Source organism: Nerophis ophidion, linkage group LG11 (genome assembly GCF_033978795.1).
Source record: "Nerophis ophidion isolate RoL-2023_Sa linkage group LG11, RoL_Noph_v1.0, whole genome shotgun sequence".
NCBI lineage: Eukaryota > Metazoa > Chordata > Actinopteri > Syngnathiformes > Syngnathidae > Nerophis > Nerophis ophidion.
Window position 1 is genome coordinate 24412618 of NC_084621.1, and position 20120 is coordinate 24432737.

The 20120-nt window shown below is 39.5% G+C and overlaps 1 protein-coding gene across 2 annotated transcripts in view; it reads left to right on the plus strand.

Annotated features, from left to right (window-relative positions):
* The window catches only part of dpy19l1l (dpy-19-like 1, like (H. sapiens)), a 48514-nt gene that overhangs the window by 15634 nt on the left and 12760 nt on the right, over positions 1-20120 (plus strand). For both annotated transcript variants that reach the window (XR_009808783.1, XM_061915449.1), the window contains exons 10-19: positions 1595-1672; positions 9928-10014; positions 10101-10160; positions 10372-10452; positions 13225-13326; positions 13407-13478; positions 13553-13641; positions 13715-13736; positions 19714-19833; positions 19902-20076. Coding sequence is in view for 1 of the 2 variants with exons in the window: in XM_061915449.1 (XP_061771433.1) it covers positions 1595-1672; positions 9928-10014; positions 10101-10160; positions 10372-10452; positions 13225-13326; positions 13407-13478; positions 13553-13641; positions 13715-13736; positions 19714-19833; positions 19902-20076 (886 nt within the window). In the remaining variant the exon portion in view is untranslated. The remainder of the gene's footprint in view (positions 1-1594; positions 1673-9927; positions 10015-10100; positions 10161-10371; positions 10453-13224; positions 13327-13406; positions 13479-13552; positions 13642-13714; positions 13737-19713; positions 19834-19901; positions 20077-20120) is intronic.

Here is a 20120-nt window from a genome sequence, read left to right on the forward strand (position 1 = left end):
GGGTACAAAAACAGCTTCCCAAAAAATGCTCGGTCTTTCACAAGAAACGATGGGGCGAGGTACACCCCTTTGTCCACAACTGCGTGAGCAAATAGTCAAACAGTTTAAGAACAACGTTTCTCAAAGTGCAATTGCAAGAAATGTAGGGATTTCAACATCTAGGGTCCATAATATCATCAAAAGGTTCAGAGAATCTGGAGAAATCACTCCACGTAAGCGGCATGGGCGGAAACCAACATTGAATGACCGTGACCTTCGATCCCTCAGACGGCACTGTATCAAAAACTGACATCAATCTTTAAAGCTGAATTTCCCCCTGGGATCAATAAAGTACATTCTATTCTATTCTATCTATCTATTCTAAAGGATATCACCATATGGGCTCAGGAACACTTCAGAAAACCACTGTCAATAAATACAGTTCGTCGCTACATCTGTAAGTGTAAGCTAAAGCTCTACTATGCAAAGCGAAAGCCATTCATCAACAAAATCCAGAAACGCCGCCGGCTTCTCGGGGCCCGAGATCATCTAAGATGGACTGATGCAAATTGGAAAAGTGTTCTGTGGTCTGACGAGTCCACATTTCAGATTGTTTTTGGAAATATTCGACATCGTGTCATCCGGACCAAAGGAGAAGCGAACCATCCCGACTGTTATCAACGCAGAGTTCAAAAGCCAGCATCTGTGATGGTATGGGGGTGCATTAGTGCCCAAGGCATGGGTCACTTACGCATCTGTGAAGGCACCATTAATGCTGAACGGTACATAAGGGTTTTGGAACAACATATGCTGCCATCTAAGTGCCGTCTTTTTCATGGACACCCCTGCTTATTTCAGCTAAAACAATGCCAAGCCACATTCAGCACGTGTTACAACAGCGTGGCTTCGTAAAAAAAGAGTGCGGGTACTTTCCTGGCCCGCCTGCAGTCCAGACCTGTCTCCAACGAAAATGTGTGGCGCATTATGAAGCGTAAAATATGACAGCGGGGACCCCGGACTGTTGAACGACTGAAGCTCTACATAAAACAAGAATGGGAAAGAATTCCAATTTCAAGGCTTCAACAATTAGTTTCCTCAGTTCCCAAACGTTTATTGAGTGTTGTTAAAAGAAAAGGGTTCAATGGTTCAAGTTTATTTGTCACATGCAGACTACACCACAGTGAAATGCTTTTTTCCATGCTCTTCAGATATTGCGTACAGTGGGATCCAAACACTAGTTGCACCAGTTAAAAATTGGCCAAAATACGCAAATCTTGTGACGAGAGCGTGGAGAGGCAGCTGAACGGAGCAGCGCCATCTTGTTAGTTGGTGGTGATGTAACACAGTGGTGAACATGCCCTTTCCCATCTACTTTGGCACGTATTGCAGCCATGAAATTCTAAGGTAATTATTATTTGCGAAAAAAAAATAAAGTTTATGAGTTTGAACAACAAATATTTTGTCTTTGTAGTGCATCTAATTGAATATGGGTTGAAAAGGATTTGCAAATCATTTTATTCCGTTTATGTTTACATCTAACACAATTTCCCAACTCATATGGAAACAGGGTTTGTAGAACAAATATTAGGGTTTGATGCCTTCTTTCCTTTTTCAGGTCGCTTCCCTGTTTGCGTCCTACATCCTGGGCTACCTTGGTGCTGCTAAGATGCAGTCAGTGCTGGTCACTCATATGGTAAAGTACTTCTTTTGACTCCACTAAATCTTCAAACTAACGTTACTCCTCAAAAATCACACATAACTGATCAATCATATTGTAATAAAATAACAATATTTGAATGTTTCCCACAGGATTGCGACGTATCTGTGGTGTAGAGTAACTACGATCAAATATTGGACAGAACGTCGGAAATGTGTAAATATAGTTGTACTTTATATGAGAAAAAAAAAGGGATACATACGGTACAAAACAATCCTTTTATCTTGTTATCTGTCGTTCATTCATTCACCCGTAGGCTCGTAACGCTCAATCTCATCAACCACAGTGCACCTGCTCCCGATCTTTTTTTCTACATCCGGTTTGCCGCAATGAATTGTGGAACATGCAGTAATTTATTTAACCCTTTGTTAGGCTATGAAATAGAAAACCACTCAATCCAGTGTCAGTGTTTCTCAAATAATCAATATCAAATACATGTATAAATCAAATCAATTCCCTTTGAACTCTTTTTAACTGTAAATAATAATAAATTTGCTTATCAGCAATTAAATCAAATATGCAAAGTATGAATGACCATCACATGAATTGTATAACACATAAGTTACAACATGTTGTGTTGCGTTTGCGGGCGCTGCAAGGTTTGGGGATTTCAGAATGGGGACTGACTTTGATACTTTTATAAGTACAGGCCAAGTTCCATTCATATTCAAGCATGTGAAATGTCGACGAAAATCTGCGTTTTTAAACATTTATTTTATCGTTAAAATGTCACTTCCGCGTTTTTTTTAAAATGAAATAACCAAAACATTACAAACCCCCAAACCAGTGAAGTTGGCATGTTGTGTAAATGGTAAATAAAAACAGAATACAATGATATGAAAAACCTTTTCAACCTATATTCATTTGAATAGACTGCAAAGACTAGAACTTTAATGTTCGAACTGGAAACGTGTATTTTTTTGCAAATATTAGCTCTTTTGGAATTTGATGCCTGCAACATGTTTCAAAAAAGCTGGAAGACTGATAAATGTAAGCAATGCTCATCAAACGCTTATTTGGAACATCCGACAGGTGAACAGGCTAATTGGGGACAGGTGGGTGCCACGAATGGGGTATAAAAGCATCTTGCATGAAATGCGCAGTCATTCACAAACAAGGATAGGGCGAGGGTCACCACTTTGTGAACAAATGTGTGAGCAAATTGTTTAAGAACAACACTTCTCAACCAGCTATTGAAAAGAATTTAGGAATTTCACCATCTACGGTTCGTAATATCATCAAAAGGTTCAGAGAATCTGGGGAAATCACTGCACGTAAGCAGCAAGCCTGAAAACCAACATTAAATGCCGATGACCCCTCAGGCGGTACTGCATTAAGAACAGTACAGAAAACCACTGTCAGTAACTACAGTTTGTTGCTACATCTGTAAGTGCAAGTTAAAACTCTACTTTGCAAAGCGAAAGCAATTTATCTACAACACCCAGAAACGCCACCTGCCTTCCTGGGCCTGAGCTCATCTAAGATAGACTGATGCAAAGTGTAAAAGTGTTCTGTGGTCTGAAGAGTCCACATTTCAAATTGCTTTTGAAAACTGTGGACGTCGTTTCCTCCGGGAAAAAAAGAGAAAAAGAACCATCCGGGTTGTTCTAGGCGCAAAGTTGAAAAGCCTGCATCTGTGATGGTTTGGGGGTGTATTAGTGCCCAAGGCATGGCTAACTTACACTTATTTGAAGACACCATTAATGCTAAAAGGTACATACAAGCTTTGGAGCCACATTTGTTGCCATCCATGCAACATTTTTTTCATGGACGCCCCTGCTTATTTCAGCAAGACAATGCTAAGCCACGTGTTACAACAGCGTGGCTTCATAGTAAAAGAGTGCAGGTACTAGACTGGCCTGCCTGTCGTCCAGACCTGTCTCCCATTGAAAATGTGTGGCACATTATGAAGCCTAAAATATCACTAAGGAGACCCCGGACTATTGAACAACATAAGCTGTACATCAGGCAAGAATGGGAAGGAATTCCACAAGAAAAGCTTCAAAAATTGGTCTCCTCAGTTCCCAAACATTTACTGAGTGTTGTTAAAAGGAAAGGCCATGTAACACACTGGTAAAAATGCCCCTGTGCCGAATTTTTTTCAATCTTTTGCTGCCATTAAATTGTAAGTTAATGATTATTTGCAATTCCCAGTTGAAACATGAAATATCTTGTCTTTGCAGTTTATTCAATTGAATATAAGTTGAAAAGGATTTGCAAATCAATGTATTCTGTTTTAATAACGAATTACACTATGTTCCAACTTCACTGGTTTTGGGTTTTATGCGATCTAAACAACATTTTTTGAATGCCGGCCTCCGCTGCAGGTACTCGCTGTTCCTCTTGACTAAATGCCGCACTGGATTGCAAGACAAGAGAAATGTTCCTGTTTCTTTCGTCAGTTTTCCTCTTTTTTTTTCTTCCTCTTAGTGTGCACACATGCCTGCGTAATACAGATTACCGATTCCCGTAAAATCAAATGGTACCGGATTTTAATTCCTTTGTTGCATATGAGGTCACGTCTGGTTGCGGACTCGCCATCGGCTCAGGCCCATGGTTGGCATCCTGGCATATTTGCAGCGGACTGCCGTTTCGTAATGTTTTTTCTCTGGCAACATAGCAAACATGTCTGGTAGAAAGCACTCAGAATCAAGGCTCCATTATCAATAATGTGCCATTTGTGACATGGGATAGGTCACAAACATGCTACTGATTAGTGTTGGTGATTTTACATGGCGATTTCAAGATAAATTATTAAATATCCCATTAAGCCGTGATGATTTCAGTGGATGATGACGTCGTCTAATTTAAACAATTCATTATAACATCACACACAGAAGCTGTTGATGCTTCAAACATATTTCTTAAATGGGTCATTATGTTAAAAGTTGAAGTAAAAGTCCCAACGATAGTCACACACACACTAGGTGTGGTGAAATTATCCTCTGAATTGGACCCATCTCCATATTTACCCCCTAGGAGGTGAGGGGAGTAGTGGGTAGCAGCGGTGGCTGCGATTGGGATTTATTTTGGTGACTTAAAGGCCTACTGAAATTAGATTTTTTTATTTAAACGGGGATAGCAGGTCCATTCTATGTGTCATACTTGATCATTTCGCGATATTGTCATATTTTTGCTGAAAGGATTTAGTAGAGAACATCCACGATAAAGTTCGCAACTTTTGGTCGCTAATAAAAAAGCCTTGCCTGTACCGGAAGTAGCAGACAATGTGCTCGTGACGTCACATTGTTTACAATCATGGCCACCAGCAGATAGAGCGATTCGGACGGAGAAAGCGACAATTTCCCCATTAATTTGAGCCAGGATGAAAGATTCGTGGATAAGGATAGTGAGAGTGAAGGACTATAAAAAATAAAATGAAAGGCGAGGGCAGTGGGAGCGATTCAGATGTTATTAGACACATTTACTAGGATAATTATGGAAAATCCCTTATCTGCTTATTGTGTTACGAGTATTTTAGTGAGATTATATGGTACCTGAAAGTCGGAGGGGTGTGGCCACGGGTGTGGTGACCGCCAGTGTCTCCGGCGGGAGGAGGTAAGAGAGTCCCCAGCTGCAGGAGGACGCAAGCTCCGCTCATGTCTACGGTAAGAGCCGACTTATTACCACAAATTTCTCACCGAAACCTGCCGGGTGACATGTGGTCGGGAACCATGTTGCCTTGACCGCTCTGTTCCAGAGTAAAGTTTCACCTTCGGGAATGTAAACAAGGAAACACCGGCTGTGTTTGTGTTGCTAAAGGCAGCTGCAATACACCGCTTCCCACCTACATCTTTCTTCTTTGACTTCTCCATTTTTAATTGAACAAATTGCAAAAGATTCAGCAACACAGATGTCCAGAATACTGTGTAATTATGCGATTAAAGCAGACGACTTTTAGCCGTGATCGGTGCTGGAAGAACATGTCCGCTACAACCGGTGCATCACGCGCACGCGTCATCATTCCGCGACGTTTTCAACAGGATCCTTCGCGGGAAATTTTAAATTGCAATTTAGTAAACTAAAAAGGCCACATTGGCATGTGTTGCAATGTTAAGATTTCATCATTGATATATAAACTATCAGACTGGGTGGTCGGTAGTAGTGGGTTTCAGTAGGCCTTTGATGTCCAATCCCAACCCTTGATGCTGAGTGCCAAGCAGGGAGGCAATGGGTCCCATTTTTATAGCCTTTGGTATGACTCGGCCGGGGTTTGAACTCAGAACCTTCCAGTCTCAGGACGAACACTCTAACCCAGGGGTCGGGAACCTTTTTGGCTGAGAGAGCCATGAAAACCAAATATTCTAAAAGTTATTACTGTGAGAGCCATATCATATTTTTTTAACACTGATTACAACTAAATGCGTGCATTTTTCAGTAAGACCAACATTTTTAGAGTGTGATAAGTCTCATTCTTTTTAACAACATTGATATTCTGAAGCTAACCAATAATAAATAAAATACTTCTTAACATTAATGCGAACAGGTGTGGTCAAAAACGGATGGATTGATTAAAATGCATGAGAATGTTTTATATTTTCAACGTTGTTTTTAACACTTTAACACGTACAGTACCTTATTCAGGTGTTACCATTTAGTGGTCAATTGTACGGAATATGTACTATACTGTGCAATCTACTAATAAAAGTTTTAATCAATAGTCAAAACTGTGATTACTAGCGGAATTATTCATTACTTATGTTAAGCAATGTCAGCTAAGATTTATCTGAGAGCCAGATGCAGTCATCAAAAAAGCCACATCTGGCTCGAGAGCCATAGGTTCCCTACCCCTGCTCTAACCACAAGGCGGTTTTATTTTATTGTTTTATATTTAAAACGAATCATTGTGGTGCACATGACAGGATGTCCAAAAAAATATATTTTCGGATGAATCGCTATTTTTATTAGTAACAATTCTTAATCAATTAAAACATTAATTATTATTATTATCATTTTGTTTTTAATCTGTCCTGTCCAGCCACTCAGACAAATCATGTTGATGTTGATGCCCATATCTGCTATACGGTTTTACTTTACAAAAGTGTGTGATTCTTATTTGTATTTAACTTTTTTAAATGTTTGGATATAATTTTATTAAACGAAACTCTTTTATCACAGCTGTATATCTTTTTTTATGGATGAATGTGGTTAATCATAGAAATGGCATCCAACGTTATTAAAAAAGTATTGATTTTGAATCAAGAATTGCTTTGAATAAAAAATCAAGAATTGAATTCAATCATATCGTTTGGTGCCCAAAGATTCCCACAGCCCTACACATGGTAAATGGGTTGTACTTGTATAGCGCTTTTCAACCTTTTTTTTTTTTTTTTTTTTTTTAAGGAACTCAAAGCGCTTTGACACTATTTCCACATTCACCCATTCACAGTGGCTTAGTGCAGTAGTTCTCAAATGGGGGTACGCGTACCCCTGGCGGTACTTGAAGGTATGTCAAGGGGTTCGTGAGATTTTTTTGAAATATTCTAAAAATAGCAACAATTCGAAAATCCTTTATAAATATTTATTGAATAATACTTCAACAAAATATGAATGTAAGTTCATAAACTGTGAAAAGAAATGCGACAATGCAATATTCAGTGTTGACAGCTAGATTTTTTGTGGACATGTCCCATAAATATTGATGTTAAAGATTTACTTTTTTGTGAAGAAATGCTTAGAATTAAGTTCATGAATCCAGATGGATCTCTATTACAATCCCCAAAGAGGGCACTTTAAGTTTATGATTACTTCTATGTGTAGAAATATTTATTTATACTTGAATTATTTGTTTATTTTTCAACAATTTTTTAGTTATTTTATTTATTTTTTTCCAAATAGTTCAAGAAAGACCACTACAAATGAGCAATATCTTGCACTGTTATACAATTTAATAAATCAGAAACTGATGACATAGTGCTGTCTTTTACTTCTTTATCTCTTCTTCCATCCATTTTCGACCACTTATTGCCTTTGGGATCGCGGGGGGCAGAAGGCGGGGTTTTCAACCAATTATTTGCTCTGATTAGGGGGTACTTGAATTAAATACATGTTCACAGGGGGTACACCACTGAAAAAAGGTTTAGAACCACTGGCCTAGTGGTTCGAGTGAACGCCCTGAGATCGGTAGGTTGTGAGTTCTAACCCCGGCCGAGTCTTACCGAAGACTATAAAAATGGGACCCATTACCTCCCTGCTTGGCACTCAGCATCAAGGGTTGGAATTGGGGGTGAAATCACCAAAAGTCATTCCCGGGCGCGGCCACCGCTGCTCCTCACTACTCCCCTCACCCCCCAGGGGGTGATCAAGGGTGATGGGTCAAATGCAGAGAATAATTTTGCCACACCTCGTGTGTGTGTTTCAATCATTGGTACTTTAATTTTAACTTCAACACACATTCACACACTGATGGCGGGAAAAATAATAATAATATAACAATAACATGTAATGGTGGTTCCATCCATCCATCCATTTTCTACCGCTTATTCCCTTTCGGGGTCGCGGGGGGCGCTGGCGCCTATCTCAGCTACAATCGGGCGGAAGGCGGGGTACACCCTGGACAAGTCGCCACCTCATCGCAGGGCCAACACAGATAGACAGACAACATTCACACTCACATTCACACACTAGGGCCAATTTAGTGTTGCCAATCAACCTATCCCCAGGTGCATGTCTTTGGAAGTGGGAGGAAGCCGGAGTACCCGGAGGGAACCCACGCATTCACGGGGAGAACATGCAAACTCCACACAGAAAGATCCCGAGCCTGGATTTGAACCCAGGACTGCAGGACCTTCGTATTGTGCGGCAGACGCACTAACCCCTCTGCCACCGTGAAGTAATGGTGGTTCTTCGGTCAAAATGTTGCAAAGATTATGTTATACAGACCGTCTTCAAGCCGCTTCCTGACTCTTTTCTTCAGAATGCGCCGTTTTGTGGGCGGCCTTATTTACGTGCCTTCGTGCACACGTCGATGGCGTTTTAAAATCGTGTTTTTATCACCTTCGTCTTTTAGTAAAGGTTAAACCGTCTATCTTTTAACCTTTTTGAACAAGTCGTGCATGCTTTTATTTCAAGTCGCCTGGACTACTGCAATGCACTTTATGCTGGCATTAGCCAAAAAGCTTTCTCCCAGGTTGCAGTTAGTCCAGAATGCGGCAGCACGACTTTTAACAGGGGGCAGGAAACGCCAGCATATAACCCCAATTCTTCAGAGTTTGCACTGGCTCCCTGTTCATTTTAGAACTGATTTGAAAACATTGCTGTTTGTTTTTAAATCTTTAGATGGACTCGTTCCTCAGTATATCTCAGACCTCATCCAAATTTACACTCCTGCGCACGCTCTGAGGTCCGAGAGCCAGTTCCAGCTCGTGGTGCCCAAGACCAGACTTAAAACCAGGGGAGACAGGGCCTTCCATGTGGTCGGCCCTAAGCTCTGGAACACTTTGCTTTCACAGTGGAGTGTTTTAAGTCTCGTCTTAAGACCCACTTTTATTCTTTGGCTTTTAACACTACGTGAGTTGTGATGTCCTCTGTCCTCTGTTGTCCTCTGTGTTTTTATACACTTTGATTTCTATTTCACTGTTTTAATTTATTTTACCCTTTAAAATTGTTTTAATCATATTTATTTTTATATTGTTTTTATATTGGTTTTATATTCATTTATTTTTTGTTTTTATTCAGTCATTGGTGGAGCATAATATTGTTTTTTTAATATTGTTTTTAACATGGCTGTGCAGCACTTTGGAAACGTTCTTGTTGTTTAAAATGTGCTATATAAATAAAGTGGATTGGATTGGATTGGATCTTCTCCCTGTCTCCGCCATGCCTCCATGGTTCGATTTCACATTTTCGGGACTTAAGCAGATCTGAAATACACAAAACAGGTACCAATAGGTAATAGAGGATTGGCTGCAAGACCACCGTCACCCACTAATGACAAAATGCCAACATTTTTCATAGCAAATTTCCCATCAATCTGAAAAGCTGACTTTTGCCAGCTTAATTTATGAGTTACAATGCATTTAAAAAAAATGAGTGCTTGTCTTACATAAGGATTGTGAATGATGGGCAAAATTCCTTAAAAAAGTGCAGTTCCCTTTTAACAGAAATCTGTTTGTGGGAGTCCGAATGTCTCCATAGTGGGCCACCACAAATTAAATAATGTGTTGTACACCCTGCATAAACAAAGCACATTTTAAGTTCCTAATTAGTCAAATTTCATTGCTGACGGACAGGTGACGCTGGCTGTCTGCTTCGTGCTGATGTTTGGCAACTCCATGCTCCTCACGTCCTTCTACGCCTCCTCGCTCGTCTCCATCTGGGTGAGTCCAGTCGGGTGGAGCGGTACAAGTGGACGTAATTGTTCCGTTCTTGCAGACGACGTTTCTTGTTTTGTTTCGTTTGCCAGGCTATCGTCGCGTTGAGGGATTGGTTCACTCGCGTCTTCAAAACGGGCCTCGTCTTCTGGGTAGGCATGACCACCTTCTGCTTCTTGTAGTCTTGTTATTTTGAGTAAGTGCTATACCATACACAGAGTACTTTTTTTATCACTGTCATATTTGTCCCTTGATTAGGTAGTAGAAATGTAAGGGGTGTTAGTAATTTTTATGAAGTGTTGTATTAATGACACACCGTGACACAAATTTGATCTCTTCATTGCTTCTCATGTGTTTCTTCAGATCATGCAGGCTTTGGTTTGGTTCGGCTCCACCGTTCTGCTCAAATTCTTGCTGTCCACAATTCTGGGTGCTTCGGATGATGTGAGTTACTGTCCCTTTAAGAGTTACCAATTGCTTTTAAGTAGAGGTGAAACAGTTCGGTACTCACCTCGGTATTAAAATTCTCTAAAGGCTTAGTGACCACATGCGTGGACAGCAACCTTTTAGCTATTATTTCCAAAATTGTGGACACTACTGAATTGGGGTCTTATGGCCACTTATGTGGACATTTATACTGCCATCTGGTGGTGTCAGAAGAGTATAACATACAATGGAATTTGAAAAAAAAAGTTTAAAAATAAGAATTAGCATGTCACTAAACATGAAGTACACATTTGTGTACTTATGGACTATATACATCATATCAAAATATGATTCTTAGTTTTTATCCTAATTAGGGTCAAAGAAGCCCAAATAGCAAAGAGAAATGAAATAAAAAAAGCATGCAGACAAACAGCTTGGGCCTTAAGAGGTTAAGGTGGTCACAATTTGGTTCATTTGTGGTGCCCATCAATCAATCCATTTTCTACCGCTTGTCTCTTTCGGGGACGCGGGGGGTCGCTGGTTCCAGTATGCCAAAACACACACATTGTTTTTAGCTTTTAAAATTAGACCAAAAAACGTTTGGAAGCTATTTCTTTAACAAACACAATCCTCAATTGGAAAATAAGAATGTAGCTTAAAGGATGCAGTTGCCACTTTGATACATGAGCATGTGCATGAAAAATGGGAAGATCTTGTGAATTTCGTTAAGGCCAGTTAAATAGTTCCAACGTTGAATTGGAGAACAGTGCAAAAAGAGGCAACAAAAAAGTTAAGACAAGACAAAGAATCAAGCAGGAGAGGAAAGAGGAACGTCCACCCTCGATGAGTGCCAGAGAGAAAGCAGAGAAACTAGAATATGAAACCATGTTTTCAGTTATTTCAAATTGTTTAGTTAAGTACATAACTCCACATGTGTTCAATTATACTTTTCCGCCTACTTGTGGCAGTAATGACAATCTCAAACATACTGGTGCTGAAGTCATAGAAGTTTATTAAGCACAAAAATTATGACTAAAGCTGTAAAGTTATATTTTCATTCGGAAATACAATTTTACTGTCAGTTTATTTAAGAAACATATACAAACCCCGTTTCCATATAAGTTGGGAAATTGTGTTAGATGTAAATATAAACGGAATACAATGATTTGCAAATCATTTTCAACCCATATTCAGTTGTATATGCTACAAAGACAACATATTTGATGTTCAAACTGATGAACATTTTTTTTTTGCAAATAATAATTAACTTAGAATTTCATGGCTGCAACACATGGCAAAGTATTTGGGAAAGGGCATGTTCACCACTGTGTTACATCATCTTTTCTTTTAACAACACTCAATAAATGTTTGGGAACTGAGGAAACTAATTGTTGAAGCTTTGAAAGTGGATTTTTTTCCCATTCTTGTTTTATGTAGAGCTTCAGTCGTTCAACAGTACTGGGTCTCCGTTGTCGTATTTTATGCTTCATAATGCGGCACACATTTTCGATGGTAGACAGGTCTGGACTGCAGGCGGGACAGGAAAGTACCCACACTCTTTTTTTACAAAGCCACGCTGTTGTAACACGTGCTGAAATAAGCAAGTGCGTCCATGAAAAAGACGGCGCTTAGATGGCAGCATATGTTGTTCCAAAACCTGTATGTATCTTTCAGCATTAATGGTGCCTTCACAGATGTGTAAGTTACCCATGCCATGGGCACTAATGCACCCCCATTCCATCACAGATGCTGGCTTTTGAACTTGCGTCAAAAACAGTCTGGATGGTTCGCTTCCCCTTTGGTCCGGATGACACGATGTCGAATATTTCCAAAAACAATTTGAAATGTGGACTCATCAGACTACAGAACACTTTTCCACTTTGCATCAGTCCATCTTAGATGATCCTGGGCCAAGAGAAGCCGGCGGCGTTTCTGGATGTTGTTGATAAATGGCTTTCGCTTTGCATAGTAGAGCTTTAACTTGCACTTACAGATGTAGCGACAAACTGTATTTAGTGGCAGTGGTTTTCTGAAGTGTTCCTGAGCCCATGTGGTGATATCCTTTGGAAATTGATGTCGGATTTTGATACAGTGCCATCTAAGGGATCGAAAGGCACGGTCATTCAATGTTGGTTTCCGGCCATGTGGAGTGACTTCTCCAGATTCTTTGAACCTTTTGATGATATTATGGACCGTAAATGTTGAAATCCCTAAATTTCTTGCAATTGCATTTTGAGAAACGTTGTTCTTAAACTGTTTGGCTATTTTCTCACGCAGTTGTAGACAAAGGGGTGTACCTCGCCCCATCCTTTCTTGTGAAAGACTGAGCATTTTTTGGGAAGCTGTTTTCATACCCAATCATGGCACCCACCTGTTCCCAATTAGCCTGCACACCTGTGGGATGTTCCAAATAAGGGTTTGATGAGCATTCCTCAACTTAATCTGTTTTTTTGCCACCTTTCCCAACTTCTTTGTCACGTGTTGCTGGCATCAAATTCTAAAGTTAATGATTATTTGCAAAAAAAAAAATGCAATCAGTTTGAACATCAAATATGTTGTCTTTGTAGCATATTCAACTAAATATGGCTTGAAAATGATTTGCAAATCATTGTATTCCGTTTATATTTACATCTAACACAATTTCCCAACTCGTATGGAAACGGGGTTTGTAATTCAGTGTTAATATTGGAGTGGGATTCTCTGTAGTGTAAAATGTGGGCCCTGAAGTCAAAAAGGTTAAGGACCCCTGCAGTAAAGAATGTACTGGAAAATGTTTTTGTTTTCTTCCAGGCTCACATCAGTGCCTTGATCAAGTCTAAATTCAGCAGCTACAAGGACTTCCACACGCTCATGTACACATGTGCTGCAGAGTTTGATTTCATGGAGTGGGAGGTGATGTAATGGACTCACATCTGTGTATGTGTAAGTGTGTGTGTGCGTGTTTAAATCACGCCTACTCTCCTCCACATCAGACCCCTGCACGCTACTTGAAGACCTTGCTGCTGCCCGTCAACGTGTTGTTGGTTGTTCTGGTCGCAAAGACGGTCCGTTTTTTGGAAGTTTCCTCTCGTCTTCATTTTTACTCAGGAAGTCACATCTTGTTCCTCGTCCCTCACAGACTGCACAAGATGTCTTTCGCTTCCTCTGGGATGGAAAGAAGGCGACCGCCGGGAATGAGGAGGAGGATAAAGCGGAGGAAGCTGCGAGGTCAGCTGACGATGTCACAGCCCGCATGTAACCAATGATGAATGCTTTTAACTTCTTCTCATCTCTGTTGCAGATGTGACACCACCAAAGCAGAAGTGAGAATATTTCATTTTCAATGTTAAAATGTCTAAAATTGTGTGTAACTTCTGTTATTTGTTGGTAGGTCTGTAATTGTTGCTACAAGAAATCATTTACATTTTAATGAATTACTTAAAGGCCTACTGAAATGAGATGTTCTTATTTAAACGGGGATAGCAGGTCCATTTTATGTGTCATACTTGATCATTTCGCGATATTGCCATAGTTTTGCTGAAAGGATTTAGTAGAGAACATCGACGTTAAAGTTCGCAACGTTTGGTCGCTAACAGAAAAGCCCTGCCTGTACTGGAAGTCGCAGACGATGACGTCACCCGTTAATGGCTCCTCACATTGTTTTTAATGCGAGCTTCCAACAAAAAGAGCTATTCGGACCGAGAAAACGTCAATTTCCCCATTAATTTGAGCGAGGATGAAAGATTCGTGTTTGAAGATATTGATAGCGAAAGACTAGAAAAAAAAAAAAAAAAGTGCTAGTGTTTTAGTGAGTTTAATAGTACCTGATAGTCGGAAGGGTGTATCCACGGGTGTGTTGACACCAATGTCTGATGGAAGTCGACGGCAGCTGTATGGAGGGTACAAGCTCAACTGATCTCCGGTAAGTGGCGACTTTTTACCACAATTTTCTCACCGAAAACTGCTGGTTGACAAGTGGTCGTGATCCATGTTCGCTTGACCGCTCTGATCCATAGTAAAGTTTCACCTCTGGGAATTTTAAACAAGGAATCACCGTGTGTTTGTGTGGCTAAAGCTTCCCAACTCCATCTATCTACTTTGACTTCTCCATTATTAATTGAACAAATTGCAAAAGATTCAGCAACACAGATGTCCAAAATACTGTGTAATTAAGCGGTTAAAGCAGACGACTTTTAGCTGTGTGTGTGTGCAGCGCTAATATTTCCTATCAGTCCGTGACGTCACTCGTACACTTCAGCATTCCGCGACGTTTTCAACAGGACACTCCGCGGGAACTTTAAAATTGCAATTTAGTAAACTAAAAAGGCCGTATTGGCATGTGTTGCAATGTTAATATTTCATCATTAATATATAAACTATCAGACTGCGTGGTCGGTAGTATTGGGTTTCAGTAGGCCTTTAAAACGAACACAAAACACATTTTATAGAGAATAATGATAGTTGTACATGCAGGAAACAATGTGTAATACAATGATGATGACTAAATTTACCATCACTTTTAACTTGATTGAACACTTCTTGGCAAACATGGCAACGAGCAGGTAGAGATGAGGGAAGGAAAAAAAAAACTCTTTGCTCGGAGGAACATGAAAATGCACCAGTGTTTCCCTCATTCTTTATTAAGGTGATTGCACTCAAAACTTTCTTCGGCCCAAAGGTATATTACAATAGAATAGCTTTGTCATTGCACTGAGAAAAATATAACGGGAATAGTTTTCAGTGCAACCGTCCAAGAGCAGACATACAATATACAGTTACAGGGGTCACCAACGCGGTGCCCGCGGGCACCAGGTAGCCCGTAAGGACCAGATGAGTAGCCCACTGACCTGTTCTAAAAATTAGCGCTCAAATAGCAGCACTTACCAGTGAGTTGCCTCTATTTTTTAAATTGTATTTATTTATTAGCAAGCTGGTCTCGCTTTGCTCGAAATTTTTAATTCTAAGAGAGATAAAACTCAAATAGAATTTGAACATCCAAAGAAATATTTTAAAGACTTGGTCTTCACTTGTTTGGATAAATTCATTTATTTTTTTACTTTGCTTCTTATAACTTTCAGGAAGACAATTTTAGAGAAAAAATACAACCTTAAAAATGATTTTAGGATTTCTAAACACTTATACCTTTTTACCTTTTAAATTTCTTCCTCTTCTTTCATGACAATTTAAATCAATGTTCAAGTAAAATTGTTTTATTATTGTAAAGAATAATAAATACATTTTAATTTCATTCTTCATTTTAGCTTCTGTTTTTTCGACGAAAAATATTTGTGAAATATTTCTTCAAATTTATGATTAAAATTCAAAAAAATTATTCTGGCAAATCTAGAAAATCTGTAAAATCAAATTTAAATCTTATTTCAAAGTGGACTTTAACCTATTCAAAACATGTCATCAAAATTCAAAAATTAATCTTAATCAGGAAAAATGACTAATGATGTTCCATAAATTCTTTTTTTAATTTTTTCAAAAAGATTTGAATTAGTTAGTTTTTCTCTTAATTGTTTTTGGTTGAATTTTGCATTTTAAAGAGTCGAAATTGAAGATAAACTATGTTTCAAAATTAAATTTTCATTTTTGTCGTGTTTTCTCCTCTTTTAAACCTTTCAATTAAGTGTTTTTTTCATCATTTATTCTCTACAAAAAACCTTCCGTAAAAGGAAAAAAAATGTACGACGAATGACGGACAGAAATACCCATTTTATATAGACTTATTTACTAAAGGTAAATTGAGCAAATTGGCTATTTCTGGTCATTTATTTACATGTGTATCAAACTGGTAGCTATTTGCATTAATCAGTACCAAAGAAGTAGCTCTTGGTTTCAAAAAGGTTGGTGACCCCCTGATATACAGTTACAGGGGTACCGTATTTTCGGGACTATAAGGCGCACTTAAAAGCTTTTTTTTTCCTCAAAACTCGACAGTGCGCCTTATAACCCGGTGCGCCTAATGTACGGAATAATTCTGTTTTTTCTTACTGACCTCGAAGCAATTTTATTTAGTACATGGTGTAATGGTAAGTGTGACCAGTAGATGGCAGTCAAATATAAGAAATATGTGTTGACTGCACTATAATGGTAATATGACTCAAGTAAACAACACCAACATTTTATATGTTCCATTGAAAATATAGAACATTACACACAGCGCTCAAAAATCTATCAAGATGTTTTAGTAAGACTTTGGCAAGCTATGAAGCCGCACCGCTTGATGGATTGTCTGCGCATTAAACATAGGAGTATTATTATGGTGTGTGTATAAGGTAAGACATATTATCTAGCGTTTTGTTTTGCAATATTATGCAAAATCAACTTTTCTTACCTTCTGGAACCTGCTGATCTGTATTAGGGATCTGCATAAATCCGGAAAAATTGCGCCCGTCCTCCTTTGTAGTCAGTTGTCGATAAGCTTCTCTTTTTCTCTATCTTCTTGTCACCTCACAATAACCCTGAAATTGTAATATAAAGGAGCAGTAATTTACATCTATTAACAAACTTATTGGTGTGTTTAGTGGAACAGGCGAAAGTTAAGTTGAAGAAAATACGATAATTTAATCGGCCGGACATGACGTCAGTAAAATCCAATAAATCGGCTGCTCGTAACAGTAACAATATCCTCGGTGTCTTTTTTTCTCTGCTCTAGTTGTCCATTCTGGCTCTCAAATTAATATTATTTTGAAGTTGTAAAAGACGTAAAGCTTTTTAGATTAGATTTTTTGTCTGGACACTTGATTTTGTGGAGCAATACTGGGGCAAACGGACTAGTTGGTTATGTTTTTGTTGAAAATCAAAGGGTTTTTTTTGTAGAGATGTCCAATGATGGCTTTTTTGCCGATATTCAGATATTGTCCAACCGTTAATTACCGACTCTGATACCAACCGATACCAACATATACAGTTGTGGAACTAACACATTATTTTTGCCTAATTCTGTTGTGATTCCCCGCTTGATGCATTAAACAATGTAACAAGGTTTTCCAAAATAAATCAACTCAAGTTATGGAAAAAAGTGCCAACATGGCACTGCCATATTTATTATTGAAGTCACAAAGTGCATTATTTTTTTTAACATGCCTCAAAACAGCAGCTTGGAATTTGGGACATGCTCTCACTGAGATAATCCTGATACCCACTACGACTATGGGAAATACGATACTTTGACTTTCACAAAGTGTATAATATTTTTTAAACATGCTTCAAAACAACAGCTACAAAAACAATGGAGGCTTTTAAGTCCAGAGTATACTAGAGTAATAAAGTAAACAATAACATAGTCCTCCTTTAGTGCAAGGCTGCCTGGCATACTGTATAACAGGAAATTATAAACTGGGTTCAATCTGCCCTGCTCTAACGTATTTGTATGAGTACCACAAATGTTCTGCAAGCTAGTGGTGAGTGCTTGAAGTGGCCTAACAGTCAGTCAGAGCTTCTGAAAAGCTACATTGAGACAGGGCGGCTCTGCTCACTACAAGCTGCAAAGTCTGTGCCATCCAAACTCCACTGTAGCCTTTGACATACTGCATGCGCTGTCCCTGACCACAACATGGGTCTTCGGCCTGGGGTGATTTTTGTTGTATTTTTGTTTTTTCTCGGCGGAGTCTTTAAGCGACAACTGTGTGGTACTACTTTTTTCCGGCGTTTGCTTTTCATCCGTCTTCCGCTTGTATTCATCATGTATCTTCTTATGATTCTTGAAGAGGTGGGAGATCAAATTGCTCGTATTAAAGGAAGACTTCTTGGTTCCTCCTCGCACAAACAATTTTTTGCAGTCATTGCAAATGACCAGTTTTTTATCCGTCAGAGAGACTTTGAAATAATCCCAAACCATGTCGGCATAGCTCGGTTGGTAGAGTGGCCGTGCCAGCAACTTGAGGGGTTGCAGGTTCGATTCCCGCTTGTGCCATCCTAGTTACTGCCGTTGTGTCCTTGGGCAAGACACTTTACCCACCTGCTCCCAGTGCCACCCACACTGGTTTAAATGTAACTTAGAGATTGGGTTTCACTATGTAAAGCGCTTTGAGTCACTTGAGAAAAGCGCTATATAAATGTAATTCACTTCACTTCACTTCGTTAGTCAGTCACTGAGCGAACTGGCTTGTTAGCCAGGCTACAGCACAGGCAACAGCACACTCTCGTTGTTGTTATGCTCCGCTCGCGGCGGTTTGATGAGGTCATCAAGCGTCGCCAATAAACCTCTCATGCTGCAGTCGTCAACTCCTGTGTTGTGTGTGGGAGAGAGGAGAGGGGAGGGCTGGTGACTGGGAAACGCATCTGCTCTGTACTTCTTCTTACGTAAGTGTACCGCTCCATACAGCGGCGTTTAAAGAAGTAATAAATTTTACTTTTTGGAACCGATACCGATAATTTCCGATATTAAATTTTAAAGCATTTATCGGCCTGTCGATATTATCGGACATCTCTATTTTTTTGTATTGTACCTTACATCAGTGGTTCTCAACCTATTTTCAGTGATGTACCCCCTGTGAACATTTTTTTAATTCAAGTACCCCCTAAACAGAGCGAAGCATTTATGGTTGAAAAAAAGAGATAAAGAAGTAAAATACTGCACTATGTCATCAGTTACTGATTTATTAAATTGTATAACAGTGCAAAATATTGCTCATTTGTAGTGGTCTTTCTTGAACTATTTGGAAAAAATGTATTAAAAAAACTAAAAACTTGTTGAAAAATAAACAAGTGATTCAATTATAAATAAAGATTTCTACACATGAAAGTAATCATCAACTTAAAGTGCCTTCTTTGGGGATTGTAATAGAGATCTATCTGGATTCAGGAACTTAATTCTAAATATTTCTTCACACAAAAAAAACAAACTTTAACATCAATATTTATGGAACATGTCCACAAAAAAATCTAGCTGTCAACACTGAATATTGCATTGATGCATTTTGTTTTCACAGTTTATGAACTTACATTCTTATTTTGGTGAAATTTTATTCAATAAATATATTTATAAAGGATTTTTGAATTGTTGCTATTTTTAGAATATTTTGAAAAAAATCTCACATACCCCTTGGCATACCTTCAAGTACCCCCAGGGGTACGCGCACCCCATTTTAGAACCACTGCCTTACATCATCACAATGATGTCCAAGGTGCTTTAAATGACGGACAAGTTACAACCAGTACGAAGAGGGTAAAAACAAAAGAATACATGCATGTAAAAACACCTCCTGTAACTGCATGTGCAAAGCGGTGCTCATGAAAACTGAGGTACCACCTTATGCATGTTGAGTATTTCCTCTCTGGTCTGTCCTGCAGATGGCGTACCACAGTCTGCAGCTGGTGGCGTTCACTGTCCTGGCCATCCTCATCATGCGACTCAAGCTCTTCCTCACCCCCCACATGTGCATCATGGCCTCGCTGATCTGCTCCAGACAGGTCGGTCTCGGCCTGCGACGGCTCTCTCAATGTTGCAGAGCGTAAGCGTAACCTCAAATGCCGCGCAGTTGTTCAGCTGGCTCGGGGAGAAGGCGAAGCAATGGACGGCCGTGGCCCTGGTGCTGGCCCTCATGGCGGTGGAGGGCGTGGCCAACCTGCAGGCCCAGTGGGCCATCATAGGAGAGTTCAGCAACGTGCCTCAGGAGGAGCTGCTGGACTGGATCCAGGAAAACACCAACTCTGGTGAGCAGCGCTGATGATGGTCAACACGGTCGACTTCCTGTGAC